The 15,663-nt window shown below is 38.0% G+C and overlaps 1 protein-coding gene across 12 annotated transcripts in view; it reads right to left on the bottom strand.

The window, feature by feature from the left end:
* The window catches only part of RPS6KA5 (ribosomal protein S6 kinase A5), a 191,342-nt gene that overhangs the window by 35,294 nt on the left and 140,385 nt on the right, over positions 1-15,663 (bottom strand). For 9 of the 12 annotated variants that reach the window (XM_055288416.2, XM_055288417.2, XM_055288421.2 and 6 more), the window contains 2 exons: positions 15,293-15,396; positions 1,250-1,400 (listed from right to left, as the gene is read on the bottom strand). In XM_055288416.2, the coding sequence (XP_055144391.2) occupies positions 1,250-1,400; positions 15,293-15,396 (255 nt within the window). Of the gene's footprint in view, positions 1-1,249; positions 1,401-6,406; positions 6,418-14,172; positions 14,186-14,366; positions 14,518-15,292; positions 15,397-15,663 lie in introns of those variants that run through there. The other 3 variants (XM_055288426.2, XM_063644007.1, XM_063644006.1) reach the window with 3 other exon arrangements.

The following is a 15,663-nucleotide window of genomic DNA, read 5'->3' as shown; positions in this document are numbered from 1 at the left end:
GAAAGAGATTCTGGGAAAATATGAGTGGGGGTACTTTGCTCCACTTGTTTCTTAAATTTTACTGTTAACTTTTGAGATAAACTTCTGAACAAGATATTTGAAAGTTTGTTCAAAGAGTAATCCTTCCAAGCCATGTGAATCTATGAAATGCATATAATAAGAAGTTTCTTTTATTCTAAATGTATTTCTCATTATGTTACTCAACTTCTGTAAGATGTGCAGTAGTATTTTAAAAAATAATTATATTGAGAGACTAAGAGAAATATGCCTTTTTTGAGCACAGAAGTGCAGAGATAACTGTCATTTCTAATCAATATTTGTTTTTATATATTTAAAAAACAATAAATAACATGAAGCTTAATTGACAGAAGTTTTTCTTCATTTTGCTATATTATTTTCATTTGTTTTGGTGATAATAACGTAAAAGCTTAATTTACAGAATAAAAAATAAAACCTAGATGGTCCCTTTAGACCATAAATATTTAGGTCAGGCTTACTGATATGATGAAGTTATTTAAAAGTCCTATCTCCAGAGTTTTAGAAATCAAAGCCGTGTCATCCCCAGTTTGACGACTGAGGCTGGAAATAACTAGTCAACTCAGTTAATTTACATGTTTTTTCTCAGTTGTTTAATATTTTGGTGTTTTTTTTTTTTGTACTAAACTGAGCAGATATGTTGGTACTCGGTAGAATGGTCTCATTAGGCTTTCTCAGAATAAGAGAAGCACTGTCACAGGACAAAGGAAATAAATGAATAACTCTATGTGTCATGAATATGTAACTGAGAAATAGGTAAATTTAAAATTTTTCAAGATTACTTCTGGGAAAAGAGGAAGTGACGAAATCACTATCTAAAAGGTGAAACATAGTGGCAGTGATAGCTCATGAACTGAGACAGAAGTGAAAAGTACAGTAAAAGTCTCAGTCCACATGGCTAGATCTCAAGATCAAATGGAAACCACCACCTAGAAACTCTAATGAATCAGTATGTAGAAAATTGAATGCTATTATGATCCTCCCACTCCATTGAAGGAGAAAAAGACCATTTATGTTTATATAAGTAGAATTTTGGCCCTACCTAAAGGGTCCCTATCATTAAAAACAAAACAAAAAAAAAGGTGCAATGTATGTGAAAATGCCAGTGGAAAATGATCCTAAAGGGGACTGTGTTCACTAATTTCACCAAGAACGCCAAGGACCCTGAAAACGGCAAGGAGTATGAAACCACTTATCTATTCAATAATTTCACCTGAAAGAAGAGATGTTCTTTGATTTCATCTGCATCACGTGGACCACATCCCAATCTCTTCTTGGGATCTTTCATCAAAAGACGCTGAATTAGGTCTTTAGCTAAAGCACTCATTTCTTGGGGATATGGAGGCTCACTTTTTAATATTCTCCTGTAGGCAGACAAAACTTGCTGTTAAAACAAACAGAGGATGACAAAAAAAAAAAAAAAAAAGCATGGTGAAATACACTTTGAAATTGAACCACATGTGAAAGAGAGATATAAACACTTAACATGAATCAATAATACCTCAATACTATTGAAAAAATATTTAGAATGAGATACCATAAAGTCAAATTTCTGAAACTCAAATGAGCAGTAACAATAAATGTTGGCTCATTTTTTCAGTATAAGTCAATCCTGGTGGGAGGCTAACATCCCAAATATGTCACTAGAGGGAAAAAAGGAAAAGCCTGGGGCTAGATTAGACCTCCCATATATAGACTAGATTCTATGATTAAAGACTTCACAACATAAAACACTCCTAACAAATTCAGGTAAGGGAATTCAGCACTCAGATTTAAAAGGACAAAAGAGAACAACCATCTTTACCTCACTCCTCTTCCCCTGAGTGCCAGCAAACCCAACGGGCCCATAAGAATGCAGAGGGAAGTCCACCGAGACAAGTGGGGTCAGACCCACTTGGAGATGGTTCAACTCTTGATATCTGGAAATGGGCACTACAGCCGGGGATTTTCATGGGGTAAAAGTACCTGCTTCAATGTTTGCTGCTATAAAACAGCCAGACAAGCTCTGAGGCAGGTAGAGCTCAGAGATGGAGTAAAATCCACAATTTATTATGGAAAATAAAAACATAAGATGGTAATAAGTTTCTTGATGAGAAATTTATTCTAAGGTTACAGAAGAAATCAATCCAATCCAAGTGTACCTTTCTCCCTAACATCCAAATCAATAATTTAGTAAGAAATATTGAAAGGATTGACTGAAATTAAGAACCTTAACACAATATATATGAAGACAGTTACTCCATTAATTGGGTTTGCAAAAAGATTCCCTATTGTGCATTAAAATATTAATAACCATTATGAAACAAAAACAGATAATTAATGTATAAGAGACAGTATAGTGTGGTGAGTTAGAATATAGACTTTGGAGCCAGAATGAGCCCAACACTGGCTCTGCCTTGACCTTGTGTGACCTTGAGATAACTAACCTCTGTACCTCAGTTTTCTCACCTGTAAAATGGGCATAACATCAGTACCTACCTGAAATGGGTATTATGATGCTTAAATAAGACCTGTAGAGTGCTTAACATAGTACCTAGCGCATAGCAAATGCTCAATCAATGTGAGCTACTGTTATACTCTTTCATTCCAAGGCAACCATATAGAAAATAGGCCTAGATGCTCTATCAAGTGGCCACTGAGAATCAGTGAAATGATAATGAAACTGTAATTTTTTACAAAAGATTCCAGCAGTGTTGTTAATCTCAAAGTTAATTCTACCTCTAGTACTTAATTTTGGGAACCCAAGAAAATGTTGGTAAAACAAGGAAAGAAAGGAAAGAAATAAGCAACACACACTCTGCTTTTTGATTCTTTAATACTCTCCCATTGCTCACTGCTTGTCTGGATTTTCGGCATTAATAGACAATCCTCTTCTCAGATCAGACAAAGGCATGTCTGAGAGAGAAACTGGGAATCCTGTTTCTTGGGGAAAAATAAGCATAGCTTTTCCCATTTTCTCCACCTCTACTGTACTTTTTGCAGGAAAAAAACTTTGCATAAAGGATCAGGGTCAAGATAAGCAAATTGTGACATTTACTTTTGTTGAATCAGGGTAGAAATATATGCACTTTGGCTGACATCATCTTAGCATACTGACTCTGCACCATTTTATTACTTCTTAAGCCTTAAGAACATTTCAACTTGTATTGGAAATCTACTCAATATCAGGTGCTGGGGAAAGAACAGTCAGTCCTGTGAAGACAGAAAGAAGAAATGTCCACCATGGTGGGTTCATCCTCAAAAGGAGGAGTACCCAAAAACAGAAATGGCTCTGCTGAGATGCCAAGTCTGGAAAGAAGAGCACAAGGAGACCACATGAAGGGAGGTAGAATTTTAAATTCAGATGAGGCAGGGACCACATTGGGAGAAATTGAGTACAAATCTGAAAGCATGTCGGCGGAAAACAGTGCTGATGAGGGAGATTGGAGAACCACCAGTGATAGCCTAAACCCCTCCCATTCCTGAGTGAAAATCCTATGGCCAGAAGCAACAGCAGGAGACCCTAGCAGATGACGAGGAGTATATTGCCCCACCCTGTGAAAACAGAAGATATGTGGAAGGAATATCACTTAGGCTCCCTGTTGTCTTGGTAAACAGAGTGCCACAGGCTTTCCTCAGTGATGTGAGGAGGTTCTAAAGCCTATTCCTGCTAGAAAACTGCAGTGACAGGAAGAGAACCAGACACTGGGAGTGGTGTGGTGAGGAGAAAGGGCCTATAGCAGGTTACATCTTTTCTCCATAAGAAGGTGATCCCAGATGTAACTATTCCTTATATCCCACCCTTGAAATGTACTGGGTTAAGATAACTGGCGTGGCATCTGGGTCAGGTGCTGTGAAAGCTCCTCCTGGAAGTGAGCTGCATCTGGACTGAGAGGTGTGAGCAGGCACGCAGGCCCCTGGAAGCCATGCTCACAGGCTGTTGCTGCTCTGAGCTTCCCATGCTTGGGTGGTCCACAAGCTCCCCCTTATTCTCATCACCAATGGTTGAGTGTGTCTTCTGTGGGATGGGAAGCCACACACAGGTGGTGGGAAGGTCCCCAATGAAGATGTGTTTGATGCTGTAATGTTGATACACTGTTTCCTGTCCTGCATCCTTATATAAAGCTAAATAAAACTGGTGCCAGATTCCAGTCTATTGTGACATGTGAGTGTGAATGTCAATCTGAACCCCAGACCACTGCTGGCTATGCAGAATGGGCACTGCAGAAGTGGGGCTGAGGGTAGACGATTCTGTGGGACATTTAGTCATGACAATACTAGAGGATCCTGCAACAAGGGCAGGGAGACATTTCTTGGGTGTTGCTGTCACTTCTCCTCCTCCAATGTGCTTGATTTCTGAATTGGTAATATCCCAAAGTTATCTTTTTCTTGCTTAAAAATGGATCTAGGAAACTCCAGAAATGAATTACAATTAGGTAGAGCCCAAATAAATCTTAGAGCCTTCTGTAAAGTCAGAAAAAGCTCTGAGTTGATAAGCCATATTAAACGCTTCACGTGTATGTTATTTAATCCACATAATAATCCTATCAAAAGACTGCTATTTTTATCCTTCTTTTACAGATACGGAAAGACTCCTTTCAAAAAAGCAAGAAATATGAATATTAATTAAACTTGCAACAAGGCCTTAGAACATGGGTGACTTTAATATTCATTTGCAAAATATACAGCACAAGTAAGAAAATTCTAAAAAAAATTGGGTTGATTGCCTAGCCACATATTACAATGTATCATGAAATGAAATTGTTAAAGTGAGGTGCTAGCAAAATAAATAGCCAAATCAAGTGAACACAGATGACACATTGTGAAAAATAACCAAGCTTATATAAAAACTTGAATTATTATTATTTTTTGAGACGGATTCTCGCTCTGTCGCCAGGTTGGAGTGCAGTGGCACAATTCTCCTGCCTCAGGTTCAAGCAATTATCTTGCCTCAGCCTCCCGAGTAGCTGGGATTACAGGCACCCACCACCACGCCTGGCTAATTTTCGTATTTTCAGTAGAGATGGGGTTTCGCCATATTGGCCAGGCTGGTCTCGAACTCCTGACCTCAGGTGATCTGCCTGCCTTGGCCTCCCAAAGTGTTGGGATTACAGGTGTGAGCCACCGTGCCCAGCCAAAAACTTGTATTATTTTAAAAAAAAAAAAGACCAGATCACATAGCAAAAGGCCACAAATGTTGGGGAAACCAGCTGTACAGGAAATAAACAAACAAAAGCAAGACCCTTGCCTTATATTACAACCCAAATGAATTCCAAATGGATTGAGGAACTGCATGTAAAAAACCAAATGAAATAAAATTAAAATACACACCAATAATATAAAAATGAATATAAAATTTCTTCCTACTCATGAATTAAGTTTCTGGAAACCTCTGTGGCAAAAGGAAATCACAAGTGATTAGCTTCACAATGTACAGAATGAAGGGTAGACACCAAAATTAAAATTAAACCTACGATGGGAGAGGTACAGATACACAGGCAGACAGGAAATAAGCAAGGATGATAAAATATTCATGGTAGAATTTAGGTAGTGAGTGTGTGAGTGTCCACTGTAACAAATGTTTGAAAACTTTTATAATAAAATGTTTTAGAAAAAGTAAACCTATGAAGCTTTGTACATGTGTTTTTGTGTGTTCACTAAAATACAAAAAAGACCTGTCTCAAAAAAAAATTCACTGACCTTTAAGCACAACAGTCTTAGTAACAATGGGTGATGCTCACTTCTTTTATTATTATTATTATTATTATTATTATTATTTTTTTTTTTTTTGAGAGAGAGTCTGGCTCTGTCGCCCAGGCTGGAGTGCAATGGCGCGATCTCAGCTCACTGCAAGCTCCACCTCCCGGGTTCACACCATTCTCCTGCCTCAGCCTCCCAAGTAGCTGGGACTACAGGCGCCTGCCACCTCGCCTGGCTAATTTCTTGTATTTTTAGTAGAGATGGGGTTTCACCGTGTTAGCCAGGATGGTCTCGATCTCCTGACCTCATGATTCGCCCACCTCGGCCTTCCAAAGTGCTGGGATTATAGGCATGAGCCACCATGCCTGGGGGTGCTCACTTCTTAAACCCACTGAGGTCTTTGTTCAAGTGTCAACTTTTCAGAGAAGCTTGCTCTAACCATCCTATCAAGAATAGCTGTTACCCCCATACTCCTTATCCCTTGACTCTGTTTTATTTTTCTTCATGCATACCATATGTTTATTTGTCTATTATTTATCTCTCTCAACTGAAACATAAGCTCTAATGGAGTAAGAATTCTCTTTGTTTTGTTCACTGCTTTATTCCCAGGGCCTAGAACATTGCTTAGCACATAGCAACTCTTCAACAAATATTTAGTGAATAAATAAATGTCAAATTGTTTTCTACTTACTGTATCTTGCCCACTCAGGACCTTTCTTCCTCACAGTTTCAATGAGATGCCTGCAATAACTCTTTTGCTTTTCTGCAGATGGCATGCATTCTCATGGATTGTTTATTTCTATTTGTCCTCCATTTAAAAGTTCACAATCTTTTCCATTTCATGACTTAATGTTCTTGACTTTTACTTCCTGGTTCCCATGTGGTCCCAGAATTATAAAATTATTTATGTGCCTGCCTGAGTTAGAAACAGCTCTCAGTAAACTTCACTTACTCTACATTTTTGTCCAACACCAGAGGAAAAGTTAAACATATTATGTTGTATCCACTCAATAGTACATTATGCAGCCATTACAAAATTATGTTTACAGAGAGTTTGTAATTAGAGAACAAAATGTTTATGACATAAATTTCAGCAAAAACTGAAAAATAAAAAATTATATTTCTAGTATGAGTACAACATTATACAAGTAAAAAAGAATAAAACAAAATATATCAAAACATTAATAGTATATGTCTCTGGGTGTTATTATTGACTCTTTACCCCATATGCATATCTTAAACTATAATGAACATGATATTTAGAGTGGGAACAATAAAATGAGTTTCACTTACAAGATCATGAACCCACTGGCAGGAGTACAGAGTGGCAAGGAGGCAATGGAGTCCTGAACCTCCCGTGTGCTACTGTGGGTACTTCCCCACCATCATTTCTCTTCTACCCAACCCAGTCCGCATCTCCATCATGAATGCTTCCCTGACAGCCCAGCCCCAGGGAACCAAACCTCCTTTGTCCTCCCCCAGCATTCTTCTTACCTAAAAGCACTCGCACATTTGTCAAAACTCCCTGATACTATGAATTTTCATGTATTTATTCCATATCCTCCCAAATGCTATATAAATGTTCTTAGGACAAGGACTTTGCCCTCTATTTCTCTTTCTCCTCAGGAGTAAATAATTATTCAACAAATACTCCACTGATTAATGAAATCAATTCCCTGCAGTCCGTGGGCCAGTACTTCCCAGTCTTTTACCTGAAATAAGCACCTGCCAGACTTGGAAAGAAAACAGCAGCATGGAAACAAGTGTTACCCGTGAAGACAGCATGGAGTAACTTTCCAGTAACTCTGTATTTGATCCGAGTCCAACCTCACAGTAGCATTGAGTCCCAGGCAAGTTACATCCTAGTTTCTTCATCTGTAAAACTGCATATGCTACCACTTATTTTTCAGGGTTCTGAGGATTCCAGAATACAATGTGGGTGACTTCTCAGCACAGAGGCTGGCACACAGCGGTCCCCAGGTAAACGGTGCTGTTGATGTCACTTTATAGTAGTCTGTCTTCCTTTAGCTATGAGACAGGCTGTCACTTCACTTTTGGTGTTACTGAGTCCTTCCTTGATCCACTTAACCTGTGTTTCCCTAGGCCACACCAACCAGGTCATTAATAATAATAAATTGAGATTATTTGGCTGGTATCCTTATCTGCTTCTGTGGAATCTGACTGCACTCAAAAGTCTCACCCACCCAGTAACTATTGGAGTCGTCCCCAGGGCATGTCTTATGTAAGCTATAAATACTCTTCTTCACTATCACATAAAACATCTTTTTTTTTTTTTTTTTTTTTTGGTGGAATCTCCCTCTGTTGCCCAGGCTGGAGTACACTGGTGTGATCTTGGCTCACTGCAACCTCCGCCTCCTGAGTTCAACTGATTCTCCTGCCTCAGCCTCCTGAGTAGCTGGGATTACAGGCACTTGCCACCACGCCCAGCTAATTTTTGTATTTTCAGTAGAGACAAGGTTTCACCATGTTGGCCAGGCTGGTCTCGAACTCCTGACCTCAAGTGATCCACCCTCCTCAGCCTCCCAAAGTGCCGGGATTATAGGCATGAGCCACTGCGGCTGGCCACATAAAGCATCTTATTTCCTTCTTCTGCCCAGTACACTAACCAGGTCTCCTACCACACTGCCTGGGAAGCCATCTGAGAGGTGCACACTCCGGCCATTGTTTCTGGGACTGAAGGAAAAAACTTGTTTCTTACAAAGTTAGGGGAACCAAAGATGAATGCATGATACTGCAAAGATTTTGCTGAAAAGAGCTTTCTTTTTAATTTATAGCATCTTCTATCTAAAAGTGATAGATATTACCAAAAATTGCCCTTCCTCTCAATGGCTAAGGCTTCCTTAGTGAACCAAGCTGGTCTGCTGGGGGTCCTCACCACTCTTGTACAGTTAGATTGCTGGTGGGGCTACTAGACTGGCTTGTTAGACGTGTCTACATAAGTGTCTTAAATAAGATTTAAAAGTTACTTAGTATGACTTTTATTACCAGACCTCTTCCTGTCTCTCTTCTTTTGTACACTTTTTTTTCTGTAGCCCACACAATGCTGTTAAACTTTTACTTCTCCACTCATTCCATGACGGCCCTTAGACTACCTTCCCTAACAGGGGGAGGATGATAGTGATGGAAGAGAGTGGTAAACTCAGACCTGGGGGGTTCCTTGGAGCCAAGTGGCTGCATGTGACAATAAAACTAAGACACCATTTGGAGCTCAGAAGCAGACTTCAATGCAAGGAATTCCAAAGAGAAAGCTACACTGAAAAGAGCTAGAGGCAGAGAGCAACAGCCAGACTATAAAGCCAAGATTATCACCCAAAATGATGAGACCTTCTTTGGGAGGCCATAGAGAACCGTGAGTACATGAGAAACAGCAGGTGATCCAGAGACCAAAATGTGTGACAAGAGTCGTGAACATAGAAAGCTACCTTCTTCCTTTCATGGCCCTTTCCAGTATGTATGAGGCTGGCTTTTTAGACTCTGGGTTGACTGTAGCAGTAGAGAACTGGCTGGGGTGGTGCACAGAGGTGGCGGCAAAGAATCTACACTGCAGCATCATCAGGGAAACAACAGAGGGCCAGGTCTCCGGTGAGAGACTAAGGCGGCCTGGGAAATGATAGGCAGACTGATGATGTTTCTGATGGAACTTTTCCACAGTTGGAAGAACGATCCCTAGGTCTTTTTGCTTGTTTGTTTTTTTGAGATGGAGTTTTACTCTTTCACCCAGGTTGGAGTGCAGTGGTGCTATCTTGGCTCACTGCAACCTCTGCCCCCAGGGTTCCAACGATCCTCCTGCCTCAGCCTCTCGAGTAGCTGGAATTACAGGCACCCATCGCCATGCCTAGCTAATTTTTTTATCTTTAGTAGAGATGGGATTTTGCCATGTTGGCCAGGCTGGTCTCAAACTCTTGACTTCAGGTGATCCACCTGCCTCGGCCTCCCCAGGTGCTAGGATTACAAGCATGAGCCACTGCACCCGGCCTATCCCTAGGTTTTATTCAGGACTCCAAATGCTCCACCCCACTAGGGAGTGCCTCAGAGCAATTAATAACGAAGTGTGATTCACCCCAACAGGTTGTAGAGTGAAGCAGTGAAAAAAAAATGAAGAACGGAAAGAAGATGTAGAGCTGAAGAGTATGAGTGCCAAGGAAAGGGCCATTTCACCCTGTCCTCTACTTGCCATCCCCTCCTGCTGCTGGACTCTAGTCTGGAGCTGCTGCAATTGCCTCGTGTAGATGAATGTGTAGATGAGTAGCTACTGTGACAAACTTTAAAAAGTTTTTGGCTAACTAGCCAAAAAACCCTGGAAAACATAGATGCTCATATTGGGTACAGAAATACCTAAAATGAGGAAGAAAAGAATAAACCCCCAGCAAATTGAGAATCAAGGAGGCTTTATAAAATATGCCAATAAAGCATTTTATCATAAAGACCTAAGAAGGCCAAGAAAAATAATACATTTGATTTCTTCTTAAAACAGGGTAAAAAAATGATACTTCTAGTTATTCTATACATGACTCCAAAAGCAACATATCTCAAGATTAATTACCTAGACCAAGGCTTGGCAATCTTTTTTGTAAAGGGCTCATGGTAGGCAGACTTTGAAAATGGCCCCAATGATCACTGTATATTTGCATTCACAGCCTCTTACCTGTGGGTTGGACCTAGTGCCTTCCTTATAACCAATACTGGGTACAGAAAGATGACAGGATGTCAATTGCATGCTTAGGTTACAAGGCATCCCATCTTCCTAGTGGACTCTACTGCCTTTCCAGCTCACAGGCTCTGACAAAGAGAGTTGTTAGGTTAGAGCGGCCCACATTGCAAGGAACTGAGAGTGACCACTGGCCTAAAAGATATTCTATACAGAAAGGCAATAAAAGCTAATGGAAGCCAGGTGTGGTGGCTCATCCTGTAATCCCAGCACTTTGGGAGGCTGAGGCAGGTGGATCACTTGAGGTCAGGAGTTTGAGACCAGCCTGGCCAACATGGTGAAACACCATCTCTACTAAAACTACGAAAATTAGGTGGGTGTGGTGGCATGTGCCTGTAATCGAGCAACTGGGGAGGATGTGGCAGGAAAATCACTTTAACTTGGGAGGTGGAGGTTGCAGTGAGCCGAGATCATGCCACTATATCCAGCCTTGGTGACAGAGTGAGACTCTGTCTCAAAATTAAATAAATAAATAAATAAAATAAATTTATAAAATAAAAGCTAGTGTAAGACATGTAAGAAAAGTACATATACATATATTTAAAAAAATAAGAAACAGACTCACAGAAAAGCTAAAAACCAATCATTCCAATCTATAATACTGATAATTTAATATTTGTCCAAAATAGTATCAGGATATGAGAAATCTAGAAATGATTTCTAATGAATAGCTAAAAGATTTATCCTAGATAAAACTATCCTTAAAGTAATGTCTAGAAAGAAATAATAGAATTATTCCATGTTCTTCAGCAGACAGGACCAAAATTAACATTCAGAAATGAGAAAATAATAATTTCAGTTTAAGGGGGGGAAACTCTATACAACTAAAGTTGTCCATTAATGAACATGGCTTCCTTAAAAATACCTTATAGAAGCTCCATCCTTTCCATGATGGCACAACTATCAGGGATTCTTACAGACAAAGGGATTCTTATGTCAGGGGAAAAGCTGGACTCTAAGTTTCTTCTCATTCTAAGTTCTTAGCATATTTTGAAATTTGATATACTAGAAAAACATTTTTATTCTAGGCTACCTGTAGACAAAAATGGCAAACAGATAACTTAGATAATACATTACTTTGAATCATTTCAAACAAAAAATATGGAAAGTATGAAGAGTTCAGGGAAGATCATAATAATTAATGAATGGAAAAATTCAATGATGATAAAAAGCCTAAGCCAATTAAGACACTGGGGACAGGTAATGACACATTTATCTAAATGATACATACAAGATTTATGCCAGAAAAATACTCAGGATGATTATTTTGAAAGGAAAATGTAGTGTAGGATAATTTAGTTATCACATTGTTTGTAAATTTGTCACACACACACACACACAAAAAAAAACCATGAAATTACAGGTTGACACCATGACAAAGTGGATAATTAATTGATTAAAGGGAAGGAATCCTATTTAAATTCTTGAAAAGTCTATTTGCTTTAGTTGTAAGGTTTTAGACAATCTGATTCAGGCTCTCTTTCTCTTTCTAAAACCAGAATGCCTACTGATTGATATAAAGGGAATAAAAGCAATTTAAATGTGAACATTACTTTGTTCAGAATATTCTTGCCATCATAAGCAATATACTTCTCTCCACACTCAGACCTACAGTGGAAAGGAAAATTATTTTATAAAGATTGCCTGTATATGTGGAATCAGAAAGAGGGGAATTAGAGAAGCCACCACTTAATGTTGTCAGGCTAAGGCCACCCTTAGTACCTGTCACCATGACAGGTATGATCTTGCAACTGGACCCAAATTCTCAAGACGGTGGCCACAGTTTCCTATAGTCTGAGGTATTTTCAAACTGCCAAAAAATCAATTTAAAATAAACAAAGTCATATTTATAATTTTTCATAAGAGGTGAGATTTTAACTCACCCTGATTTTAAAAAGAAGTACTGCTCACTTAACTTTGGCATTAAATAAATTGAAACAGTGAGAAACCATTTACTTCCTAGCCTGTCCTGGAAAAGGTACACTTTAAATTTTTAACAGTTTTATTGAAGTACAATTGACGTACAATAAAATTCCCACGTACAAATTGTGCAATTTTATGTTTTTTTAATTTCATGGAAGAAAATGTTTTAAGTTTGATAAGTTTTGACATATGTATACACCTGTGAAACCACTGCCACAATCAAGATAATAAACATACTCATCACCTTCCAAAGTTTTCCTACATACTGTAATCTCTCCTGACCTCCCCCAATCCCAGTCCCCAGGCAACTGCTATTCTGCTTTTTGTCACTGTAGGTTAGTTTGCATTTTCCAGAAATGGAATCATATGGTATATATTCTATATTTTCTCGCTTCTTTCACTCGGTGTAATTATTTTGAGATTCATCCATTTGCAAGTGTATAAACAAATCATTCCTTTTTTTTTTTTAAAAGAGATAGGGTCTTGCTACATTGCCCAGGCTGACCTCAAACTCCTGGGCTCAAGCAATCCCCCCACCTCACCCTCCTCAGCAACTGTAACTACAGGTGCACTACTGCATATGTCTTAGATAAATTCCTTTTCATTGCTAAGGAGTATTCCATTTGTATGAATAAACCACAATTTGTTTAACCACTTACTTGTTGACAGATACCTGGGTTATTTCCAGTTTTCAGTTATTACAAATGAAGTTGTCATTAACATTCATGTACAAGTTTTCAAATAGACATATGTTTTCATTTCCCTTGGTAATTACCCAGGAGTGGAATGGACAGATTAGACAGTGAGTAATGTTTAACTTTTTAAGAAACTGCCTATTTTCCAAAGTTTTTGTACCATTTTACATTTCCCCTTGCAGTGTATGAAAGTTCCAGTTCCTCCAAGTCTTTATCAGCACTTGGTATTATCAGTCCCTTTATTTTTAGCCATACTAGTTGAGTACATAGTGGTATTTCATTGATGTTTTAATTTGCATTTCCCTAAAGACTAAAGGTATTGATAGTCTTTTCATGTGCTAATTTGCCACCTACACATCTTCTCTGATGAATTGTCTGTTCAAATTTTTTGCCCATTTTTAAATGCAGTTGTTTGTTTTCTTGAGTTTTAAGAATTCTTTATACATTCTGGATACCAGTCCTTCAGCAGACATATGATTTAAAATTTTATCCCAGTCTGTGGCTTGTCTTTTCATTCTCTTAACAGTTTTGAAGAGCAGAAATAATTTTGATGAAGTCCAATTTATTAATGTTTTATGGATTGCACTTTTTGTGACATATCTAAGAAATATTTACCTAAACCAAGCTCACAACGGTTTTCCTTTACATTTCCTTCCAGAAGTTTTACAGTTTTAGGTTTTACATTTAGGTCTATAATCCATTCTGAGTTAATTTTTCTATATGGTATGAAGTATTTCTTGAAGTTCACTTTTTTCCATCTGGATAGCCAGTGGTTCCAGCACCATTTGTTCAAAACTATCTTTACAGAAGTGACTTTGCATCTTTGTCAAAAATCATTTGCCATTGATCATTTGTCTATCCTGACACCAATACCACAATGTCTTAATTACTGTAACTTAGAACAAAGTTTATTACAAGACTTATATTTCTTCAAAGATAATTTGGCTATTCTAGGTCCTCTGCATTTTCATAATGAATTTTAGACCCAGGTTGTCAATTTCTAAAGAAAAAAAATGCCTGCTGGAAATGTGACTGCACTGAATCTACAGTTCAATTTGGCAAGAAATAACATCTTCACTATATGGAATAGTTCCCTCACTGTGTGCTTACCAACACTCAATTGAATAACTCTGCACATCTCTGGACTTCCCTCTGGGTGCCACTCTCCTCTCCCACACTCTGGCCTGCAAACTCTAGCTGTCTTGATCTTCTTGGACTCTCAGTTCCACCTCCTCAACTGCGTCTGGGTTTTGCGGCCTGGAAATGCTCTCAAGGCAGTAAGCTGGGGCAATCATAGGGCTCACCTCATTTATTTTTCCGCCTCTCAAAGATCACTGTCCTTCACTTCCAGATGTCCAATGTCTTCAAATCTGTTGTTTCATATATTTTGCCCATTGTTAACATTGTTTCAGGCAGGAAAGTAAATCTGGTCCCTGTTTATTCCATCTTCTTTGGAAGTGGAATCTCAATTTTTAATTTTTAATGTCAAATCTGTTCTCAAAGTTATAAAATTCAAGTAAAAACAGGACAAAAACATAACTAGTAATTAGTATAATGTTGGTCACTATTCACTTATTTGTTCATTAACTCATTTTATCCCTCAAATATTTACGGAGTTCTATATAGCAAGTACTGAGAATCAAAGCCAGACATGTCCCTTACTCTCACAGAGCTTACAATCTAGTGTGACAGATAGACATTAATCAAATAATTATAAACAAAAATGTAACACTGCAACTGTGATAGCTGCTATGAAAGAAAAGAAGAGAATAATGCTCTGAGACCTACAAGAGGATAATTTTATGATATTTGTTTCTATTGAGCCTACATTCATGAGTTCAAAAATATCATTACTGTCTCTTCATGTTAAAGTCACAAAGAAATAAATTACATATACAGTGGAGAAAAAAGTATCCATTAAATAAACTTCTCAATATATGAGGTATCTACTAAGTGTAAGACAATATGCTAAGTGCTTTGGGGCACACCAAAATCACGACACTATAGATCATAAGTTAAACTTCAGATTCAGTTGGGCACATAAAATCAGTATAAAGAAATATAAAGGTAACATATCTATATGCTATATGACAGAAATGAAAATTTACCACATAAACATCACTTTGTCTGTCCTCATTTTAAAAATTATTGTTTACATCAGCCTAACTGCAGGAATGTGATCAGTTCCTTTGAGAAAACAATGCATTTATTTTATTTTGTCAAATCTTACCTAGATATCTCAGCTTGGGAATTTTTTTCTCCATCAACAGTGAAAGGAGATGCTCCAGTTAGTAATTCATACATTAGAACACCTAAACTCCACCAGTCAACTGCCTATAAAACAACAATAATTTTATTTTATAGAATTATCAACTAAAATATTTTATAAGGAAGAGAAAAATGAATAAAAGAAAGCTATCTATTAGGAAAATGTTTTAAAAAATGATTTTGTACACCTCCTTCTATGTAAGGAGTATTAAATTAACACATGCAAGAAAGACATTTAGAGAACAAATAACCAAGTATCCTCAGCACAGAAAGCATGTTATTTCTTAAACTAGTAACCGTTTACCTTGATTGATTTAAAAAATTTAAACTTTA

The sequence above is a fragment of the Symphalangus syndactylus genome, chromosome 8, assembly GCF_028878055.3.
Source record: "Symphalangus syndactylus isolate Jambi chromosome 8, NHGRI_mSymSyn1-v2.1_pri, whole genome shotgun sequence".
Classification (NCBI taxonomy): Eukaryota; Metazoa; Chordata; class Mammalia; order Primates; family Hylobatidae; genus Symphalangus; species Symphalangus syndactylus.
Note: the sequence above shows the minus strand (reverse complement) of the source record. Positions and strands in the feature narration are given on the sequence as shown.